At 38.9% G+C, this 10,604-nt stretch overlaps 1 protein-coding gene across 1 annotated transcript; it reads right to left on the reverse strand.

The window, feature by feature from the left end:
* Positions 1–5,507: 5,507 nt before the first annotated feature.
* On the reverse strand, positions 5,508–9,782 carry LOC310950612 (melanocortin-2 receptor accessory protein 2A-like; the record flags this gene model as incomplete). The annotated part of the gene is made up of 3 exons (XM_083918516.1): positions 5,508–5,889; positions 7,652–7,751; positions 9,662–9,782. 3 exons carry the CDS (start codon positions 9,780–9,782, stop codon positions 5,508–5,510), a joined length of 603 nt encoding a protein of 200 aa, XP_083774642.1.
* Positions 9,783–10,604: the final 822 nt, after the last annotated feature.

The raw sequence follows: 10,604 nt of genomic DNA on the forward strand, positions 1-10,604 counted from the left end.
AATTGTATTCAGTTGTTTCTTTCATGCACTCTACACTGGAACCCAAGTCCTCACTATATCAACTTCTTAAAGGAGCTGTACTCAACATTCAGAACGTTATCAATTTAGCAGTACACAAATATGTGCTGTGTCAGTGCCTATAGAAGGTCATGATACCATTCTGCAATAGTCACTTTTTTAGTTTTGCAGCCTGAAATGATAATGCATAAAAATATATATTTTTCCAGGGTGATTTACACATTTTGCCTTACAACATTCGAGTGACATTTTTTTTCAAAATTTCTGAAAATTATTAAAAAATGAAAAACTAGAAAAGCAGTGTTGGAAAAGTGAAAATGTACGTTTTATGTTTTATCATTTCAGGCTGTAAAATAAAAGAAGGGACTATTTCAAAAGGGTATCATGACTTTCTATAGGCACTGTACATAAGGGTCACTCCAGAATTGCGGGTAGAGAGCAGGCATTGAAAAAACACGGGAAACAAAATCGTAATGTATAATTATTGTCTTCTGACCTCGAACTTATATGATTTAAAAAGATTTATTCTCAAAAACAACATACTAACCATAAAGTCAGTCAACTCTGTTAGGGACATATTGGGTCAATAATAAAGAGTAAAATATCAACATAAAATTTAAACCCTTGCCCTCCTAAGATAATTTTTGTCTCTATATCCATAAATAAAACTTTTAGACAAATAAGAATGACTTTTAAAAAAAGTAAACCATGCCAATCATTTACCTGATGACATGTCAAGATCGTGTCCTTTTTTCATTAAATGTAGCTTTAAAAATGTATTAAATAAATTGTAATTTGTTGTGGTAAACATGTTGGTTGTTACACACTTTCTAATCATTTTTAAAACACTCAAGATGATTGTAACAGAGATGACGTACGGTACATAACAGAGTTGACCACCCATAGTTAAAAGACAAAAGCTTTTACACATTCATCTTAACTTTAGGCTTAGTTTGAACATTTAAACACCATTTTATATACAGAAACATTTTTTTATATTTTATGAACCTGAATAACCGTGTGTTTTCATACAATATTGACAGCCTAGAACTAAGCCCAAAACCAGAGTCAACACAAGTCAACACTAACACTAGGACCGTCATCCAAGACCAATAAGCATTCAGGAAACGTGGCATCCATGTTTCACTATTTTTAGCTAGTTGGCAGAAATTTCGGCCCATATTTCTTGCTCTATCTCCACATGACGTCCTGTCACTTCGGTTGGTTTTGGAATGATCATCGAAGAGATACCATAAGGTATTATCGCGGTTTGTGATGCCTCCCCCCATTGTGCATGCATTTGACCTTTGTGTGTCTCGTTGACCTTGACAATGGTTCCAGGATAAATGTCATTATCATAACTGATGACACACTGCTGCCCAATGACATACCTGCCATCCCACAAAACGTCATGTGTTGCATGCACTGGTTGCTCTTCAGTGGGGACAAAAAGGCTGGGCTGGACATCAAATTCAAACCTTTGTGTGCTGTAACATGCACACTCAATATCTGCCTAGTTGAAAAGAGACAGCTAACATGTCTGTAGATGACCTTTCTGGTGTCAGAGTGATGAAGGCGCATTGTCAAAGGAACTACTGGGAGTACTTTGTGTTGGTGTCATCTCTAAAAAGTTTAAGCCTTCTTGCTCAGCACTGCTGTCCCTCCTTCCAATACCTGCACTTTGATCTTTTCTCCCTTCCGCCCAACTCTGCAACCATGCTGCAATTCTCCTTTTCTTCCATCTAATCCTGTCTTTTCTCAAATTTTTTGCCTTCCTTTAAGGGTCGGCATTTCGCCGGGCCCTGTACTGCCGCTGCATTTCAGCTGCTGAAAGATTCATCTCCCTAGAAGAAAAATTACCCACTTCCTTATCCTGGAATTGTATAACAGAGATGTACTTGCTGCAGTAAAATATCCTATAATCAATCAAAATAATAACAATACCAATAATATCAATAATTGCCACATACTTAAATGTTATATGTGACTCTGTTATGTATCGTTAACTCTGTTACAAACAAAATGTTTGAAACATAAACAAACATTTTGTACTTTTACTCTATATGCTGACCACACAACGAATATCAGATAGCATTTCTTAAAACTGAAATTAATAGATTTTCATCACATTGACATCACTGTGCACTGATGAAAAGTGTTCTATGTGAACACTTTGGAGATTTAATGCAGTTTTATAACAGAGTTAACACCAACATCCGGACAGACAAAAAATATATATATGTTAAATTTTAAATAATACAGAATTTTAATATTTCATGGAATGTATTTTAAGACTTTGAATAGAGTGAGCAAAAACATTTTTAAAAATTACATCCTTTTTAAATTTTAATTTGAAAGTGTATGAATCAGGAGTCGGAGACAGTCAATAATGGGTGGGATTTATAAAGTGGAATACTGGTGTCCCGAGTGTGTTTTGTAATCCCACTTTCTCTCTTTTTATATATTTATGTGAATTGAAAAAGCAGCAGTACTGTAAACATGCACAGAAATGCCTGGGGAAATAGAGTCTGTAGGGATACAGTCAATGCATAGATATGTTGATATATAAATAGTCACATACTGTATAACTCAGTATCAATGGGAAAGGTCATAATCTCTGTATGAACAATGTACCACTAGAGAGAATAACAATAGCATTGTACTTGGATGCAATACTTACCCACAGCCAAGAACTGAATAACATTTTCTATGCCAGGAAAATATTGGTTGCGAAACCAGATGTTCCACAACACACTGCTTGCAGAAGATGTCCAGGTTATTTACTCATATCGCTTCAGCGGGGTCACTGTGATATTGTAACTATAAGAGAAGATGGCCAGATCAGAAATGTCCCTGTATGGACAACCAGGGTTAGGCAGACATGCTAAAATGATCTTGTGATGACTGCTTTTTTGAAATAAGTGTGTTTCTCTCACAAAGTGAATGATATCTGGCAAAGAAACGGTGGCAATATAGAAGTCAAGGTTGTTTGTGCAGGCTTGAAAAAATGAGTGTGACTGTTCTAAATGCTTTTTTTGACTGCAATATCCCAGGAAGCCAATGAAGTCCATTCACCTGTGCTAATCTTTGAGTCTCATAGTGTCACTGATTCCTTGACTTAGAGATCAAACAGCATCAACTTTTTGCTTCAACAGGTCCCGGTTGAAAAATGTATCGATAGCTATAGCCCTTGTGTTGTATTTTTGGGTGTAGTGGTGAAATAGTTCAGTCATTCTCGGTGAGTCCAGCTTTATCTGCTCGGTAAGACACCTGAACAACAAGAGTGTTCCGACTCAACAGCAGAATTTCATTTGGACACATTACCCTGTGCAGGTTTTCATAGTAGTGACTCATGCACAGGCCTTGAAGGTGATATACTCAACACTCAAATTAACATTGCTGCTTCAAAGACTGAAGAGGATTGCATAGTGATATGTAGATAGTTGTTCAAAGACAATGGCAAGGCAGATTTATTTATGAATCTAGAAATGTTCGATACAATAAGTAAAATTCAGCGAAGAAAATTACAAATATTAATGAACCTTATGCCCACATACACACATGCATATAGAATGCCACATATCTATACGGTATCTGATTTAGGAAAATGGCCCATACCTAAACACTGATTTGTGCTGTTCATACTGTTATGAAGAAATAGATCTGAGTTACGTTTGGGATCACTTTTGCCTGCAGTGTGAGTGTAGCTGTTAATTCACTTTGCATACGAGTGAGCTCTCATTAGGATACATGTTGGAGTTTTACTATGATGGTTCCAAAAGAAACCAGATCTGATAATACAGTTCCGGCTATGCAGTCCTCTGACACCTCATCTCAGAGCAGCACACAAAGTTCGGAAACTTAAAGACCCATGTTACTTTGTAAAAACTGCAGCATCACATTAAGCTGTTACTGCTGGGCAGTGATCACCTTCTGGGTAAAATTCAAACATCTTCCAGGTCCAAATACAGTAACCCTCCCCCCTCGATCAAATAATAAATGTACAGCTACATAAGAAACAGGCACAACACAAAATCCACATGTCAGCCTAACCTTAAGTATTGCCTGCATCCCCCAGCTGAGCCATGGACAGCAAACTTTATCTTTTCCAGTCTCAGAAATGACCCTGAGCCTCAGCCAGAATGTGTTTGAGGGGAGTGAGCAGGACAACATTCCTTTGTTAAGCAATCATTGTTAGACCGTCCTCAGGGACACCAAACACAGCATCCTGAGGCGATGAGTCAGTTTCAATACCTCCGATATAAAATCAAAAAAGACCTCTTTCTAGCTCCTGCATGACCAGAACATGTGAGTCAAATCTGCTGGTGCCTGAGAGTATCTATCACAAATCAGAGATGAGATGTTTGGATAAAGCTTGGATAATCTGGCATTGCTAAAACTATTAGCAACTATTATCCGGATTAGGCCTTTATAGTTAGATGATGCTGCTACAGCGCCACCTGTTGGCACCAAATTTGTCATGTCCACTGAGACAATCTCAATTACATTCTCAAACATCTATTCATCTGCCAAATGTGGTTGCATCAGCACAAAACGTGCAGCAGATATGACATTGATTGTTATATAAGCTCTGCCCACAGTGTAAACTTTGAGGGCATCAAAAATCTGAAAAGGCCACTTTTTGCAGCTATTTATATAGCTGCAAAAATATGTGGTGATGATTGCAAACATTTGTAGGATAGGTAATGAAAAAAATGATTTAGACACAATTAAAAATGAGGGAAAAACATTCTAGGAATAGAGGTGGCTTATGTGGATAGATTTGACTAGACCCACATAATCCAGTCTGTTTCTGAGACTTATAGTTCAAAGGTACAGGCCAAAACATAAAAACAACTGCCCAAATTGCACATCACTGGTTGTCCAGCAATACACCCACCAAGTGTGAAGTAGATCGGATGAGCGGTTCTCAAGATATGCATGACAAGAGAAACATGGACAGTTACTGATGTTAAAATATTGTTTATGAAAGAAATATGGCTTTTTAGCAAGTCAGCAACTACCATTATATGCTCATTGCCAGAGGCCGGTGGAGCCGTGAATGCTAAGGTGCTGGATTTAGCAAAGTTGAAAAAATTTGGAAATACCTAAAAACATCAGAGTGCTGAAGATTGAATGAAGATCGTAATTGTGCAAAGCTTGCAGATAGGCCATCAACGTACACGGTCAACATTGGTACAAATTATTTGAGCTATGGGGAGGCCTGATTTGGTGCCAGATTTTCAAAGTGGTATTAACTAAAGGGTAAGAGGACTGCTGTCTAAGTTTAAATGGAAGGCATCTACACAGGGGCTTTTAAGGATGAGGAATGACAAGATTCAGCTTTTAGTTGAACCCGATTATGATCTGTATCCCAGATCCCGAGCATACTGTAATTTTATACGTGAGCTGTTCAGTCCTATAGGACATCATTGTCATTATCGTTCCAACCGGTCTGTTCCCATCTGAATGATTGGCAGCTCTGACCCTTAAAGCAGCAGGTCGTCCTCCCCTACAGTTGAGCTCTGCTCAGAGTTCACACAGTTAGGAATGTTGAGTTGGGCCAGTAGGACGGCTTCCTTCTCCGTCCTATAAGCTTCCACTGATAACTCCTGCAGGAGTGTCCCGTCCCCCACCTCAGGGCAGTCGCTGGGCCTCCAGCGGCGGCCTCCTGATGCTCCTCCCTCCACACCACCAGCTGTGGACCACAGGGACGTGGAGCTCACCTGATCCTCTTTGGACATATAGCACTGAAAGAGAGAGCAGGAGGAGTCCACACCACTAGGGTGGGGAGAAGGGGCTCCATTGTTGAGGTTGCTGTCCATGTAGGCAATCATGTGGGGCCGCTTCTCACATGGCTGTCCACTGCTGCTGACATGAAAAAGGAAAAGACAGAGATAGAGAGAGTGGGTGCAGTGTACGTTCACTTGTTGAATGTGACACCGCCACACCGTTGAATGAGAATTTGTGGATGTGTGATGTTAATTGATTTTCCATATTTTGAAAAATACAGAGTGATGGATTTCTGAATTGAACATAAGTAGGTCACAATTCAGTTGATGTACTGTAAAATGTATAGCTTTGTTGGAAGTGCGATCATTTATTTTGATTTTTGTTAGTTTGCAATGTGAAAAATCTAGATTTCAGATTTTTTGATTTTCAGAGGTCACGCCCACTTTAATCAATCGTTCAATCAATTTTTTACCCTTGTACACACATGTAGGAGGAGACAGCCATCTCTCCACTCACGCATAACCAACAAATTTAAGATATAATAGCATATTACATTTTTCTTCAACAATGACCCATTTTGATAAAAAAAACGTATCGCATTTTCCTTACAAATTTAAGATCAGCCAATTTGTAGAGGATCCAGAAAACATTTCTCAGTTTACAGTTTTTGATGAGATGTTGAAAATAGGATTTAAAAATTGTTTTTTAGAAAAGGTCACAAAATCTTACATTTTTAGAGCAGAATTGACTCTAAATAAAGCCTTTTCTGAGATACTTGCCAAAACATAAACTTGATTGCTGCAGCGGCACCTTGAGGTCACCTGGGTAATTTTTGGGGGCCTGAATAGAGGGTGAAATTTGGAACTGACCTGTCAATTTTGGGTGACTTTTGGTCATAATTTTTTTGCGGCAAAAACACTTGTAGCAGAGAAAAATAAGGAAGATGAAAAGGCTGCAGTATTATTTAAGCAGTTAAAGAAAATATGTTTTTGAAACATGCTGTTTTTCTCTGTTAAGTAATGTTACACCAAAAAAGTCATGTACAACCATGCTTCAGCATCTTCCTCTGTATTCTGCTGTATTCTCTCAACCTACTGAAAGCTTTTAAATCAAGACAAAACATGAGCATAATTGGGAAATAGAAAAAACAGAAGGCAAATTAATTGTTTTATCTCAATCATCTTGTTTTAATCATTGTCAGGAGCCAAAATCATAATTGAAAATTAAATGAACGTTTCTGTAAGTAAAAAGCAAAAAAACAAATTTGAAGTACAGTGAGACCTCCTCCTGCTGCTCTTCCTCTCCTCTCTCTGAAATGACCTGTGATTGACCTGAGGCCCATTTACACGTAGACTGTTATTTTTTTAAAAAAAGAGACATTTCCCTGAGTTTGTGCGCTTTGTTTACACGCAAACGGAGAATTCCCCTCTGAAAACAATTCTTTCTAAAAACTCCGGTCAGAGTGGAGATTTTAAAAATCTTTGGTTGCACGTTTGCATTTAAACAGACAAAATCTGAGTTTTCGGCAGCCGACATCAAAGTATGGGCCAGAATTTGCACCTACGTCATAGGTGCGACCTATGTTTATATTTTCATTTGGCTGTGGTGATCGCAGATCATTGGCCAAAGTGGGCTTGAGCTTCTCTACACACTGACACCTACAGGTTTGGCATGCTCTTGACCGCATATATACACGGGTTAATGCAAACAAAAACATTTTTGAAAACGGACAGGTGTGCACAATGTTATTTATGAACACGGAGATGGCGAAATGTCTTTTTGTGAAAATAGCCGGCCACGTGTAAACATAGCCTGAGTCTTTCAAGCCTGAAGACAGAGCCAAGAGGAGGTGCAGAGGTCACCCAGGTTTAATTAAGTGATGGTAGTTGCAGTGACTCACTCAGGATGTGGAGCTCCGGTCTTGGACAGAAGTGTGAGTAGGAAAAACATAAAGATGACAAAGACAGCAAGGCCAACCCAGAAGCAGATCACTATAGAGTCTATAAAATAAAAAGAAAAGGAAAAAGGTACAGGGTATGGTTTATTGGGAAACCCAGAAAATGTCATGACAGTCAAATTTTTTGTAAGATGCATTAGCATGTGAAAGTTGAAATTCCTGGCGAGGGGTTGTACTAGAGTCCAGCATGTCACCGAAATAAGTAGGATTCATACACAGGGGACCATTAATACCCACAGCCAATTTCACTGCAATTCAGCCATTGAGTGTCTTTTCAGGAGACAATTTGATCTGATGTCTTCAGTTCATGGACTTTACAACATGGAGAGGGTTCTTCCTCGCCTAAACATGCTCAGTAAATTTCCTGGAAATCTGCACAGTAGGCCTTGTCCTTCCTTATATAAAGGTCAGTGTTGAAGCTGTTCGGATTCGCCACACATTGGCCTGAGGGTGGCGCTAGAGAGAAGGGCCATCACAATCATAAACAGAAACCCAGAGGACCATGAATTTACACAATTGGTTCCATAGCAATATGAGGTTTATGGACCAAAGTGTTGTGTGGATGAATGGATGGGCAGATGAAAGGCCACAAAAGTTAGGTGAAGCACTGCTTACATGAGTCATAGTGGATAGGGTAATGAAGAGAATAAATGGACAGTCCTCACCAAAAAAAGATTGGTGAACAAAGGTGCAAAGGATGAAGTCAGTTAACATATTAATTGACTAGATTAACTGAAATGTTCAATATAATCTGACAGGATATTTGACACATGAATAAAACCAAATTAAAAATCACACCAGCTGTACACGCCCAATCGCTAATAAGCCTTTTCGTCTAAAGACTAAGACTGTCAGAATGAACACTATTAACAAAGTTGTTTTGTTGCCTAAACCTAATCAAGTATTTCCGTTTTGCAGCGTTAACCATGTTTCAAACTGTGACCGTTTCACAACATTAAACAGAACGGTCACATGTTTAAAACTGCAACCGTTTTACATTGTTAACTAGAACCGACATGTACTGTATGATGATTTTGGAGTCATTGGCAAACAACCTAGTCTGTCATTCAGGTACGAGGACATGTTGGAAAAAACGTGTCACTTACATTTTTGGCATATATGAATTGTGTTTAAAATAGTGATCCACATATAATGAACACATGAAATGTCTTAACCAACTTTATTTTTTCACATTTACTTTAAAAGGGAATGAGTTATACATCCCTCAGACATAGCAAGGATGGTCAATTCAGTCAATGTGGTGGTGAGTGAAGCTCTGACATATAATACTATGAGTTAATTCTTGTTGTCAGGGTCCACACACAGATTATTAGGTAAACAGGGATGAGAATTCCTTAAAGTGTGATGGAGGCAAAAAGAAAATGGATGGAGGCCTACATCTACGATTTAAAAAAAGGAAATACATAAGTGAACTAAAGCTTTTAACAAAATGCAGGTGAGTAAGAATACAAATATTGGTCTTTGAAATGGAAGTAGCCTGAAATGGAAATACTCGAGCACAGTACAAGTACCTCTCATTTGTAATTTAAGGGAATATTCTGGAACAGCACTGCATGATGGGGCATGTTCAACAAATAATTTGCTTGTGTCTGTGCTTATTTTGCTCAAAAATGATGAAATCCATGTCCGGCTAATAATAATAATAATTATTATTATTATTATAATTATTATTACAGTTATAATAATAATAGTAATACTAATAATTATCATAAATAATAAGTACAATTAGTAGGATAATAATTCTTATTTATAATAATAATAATAATAATAATAATAATAATAATAATTATTATTATTATTATTATTATTATTATTATTATAATACTTGCTGCTGAAGTTCCAGAGATGATGTTGCAGTACGCCTGCGATCATTCTACAGTGAGTTAGGCTACATTAAAGTGAGGTAGGCTACATAAACAAACGGCTACTCACAGCGGTGCGCCGTGAGTCCTTCAAAGGATACCGGCTCCTCATCGTCATAGTATTCATATCTCCATTCATAATCCAGGAGTGGAGACGCACTGGTGCCGTTTGGACGTTCGGCACCTGACATCTCAGCGATAGAGAGACAGAGAGACAACTATGGGCTACGGACCGTTTCCACTGAGGCTTTGGGTTCCCTTGAAAGATCTGACTCATACAGTATGTCGCGCATACATCTCAGTGCGTAATGGCGCCAATTCTCTTGGAGCGCCGATGCAACATACACTCAGCCCCCTCGGCCAACCTCCCCCCACTCCATCTCCCTGCGAATGCCCTCTCTCTCTCTCTTTCTCTCATTACCTCCCACTTGCCCAATTTAGCTCCATCCTGGGGAGTGTAATCCTCTCGAGAGGAGCCACTCTTGCCTTCCCCGCCATGAATGGTGTCTTGCATCTGATGGTGAGGTTGTGCCTGTATATGTCTACCAAAGTCTTTGGGCTTGGGGCATCTTTTAACTCTTAACTCAGGGATCTTTTGGAGAGCTCATCTTGATAAATCACATAATCTAATATTGTGTGACAATGGCCTTCCATTAGCGTTTTGTTATACTGTAGCTCCATTGTCACGTCTCAGGTGGAAAAAAGAACCAGTAATAAGAAGTAACACACAGTGGCGTCACTGGGCTGTTTTATTCGGGGCCCCGGATATTGTTTAACTAGCCCCGTACATAAAAAAATACTTAAAAAGAGTCAACTTTCCGACGGTCCCTGAACGCCCCTTATTTAGCCGGAAGGCAAAGCTCTCGATCTACCGGTCAATCTTCCTCACCTGTGGTCTCACCTATGGTCATGAAAGCTGGGTCATGACCGAAAGAACGAGGTCGCGGGTACAAGCGGCCGAAATGGGTTTTCTCAGGAGGGTAGCTGGAGCCTCCTTTAGAGATAGGGTGAGA

The sequence above is a fragment of the Echiichthys vipera genome (genome assembly GCF_963691815.1).
Source record: "Echiichthys vipera genome assembly, chromosome: 8".
Classification (NCBI taxonomy): domain Eukaryota; kingdom Metazoa; phylum Chordata; class Actinopteri; order Perciformes; family Trachinidae; genus Echiichthys; species Echiichthys vipera.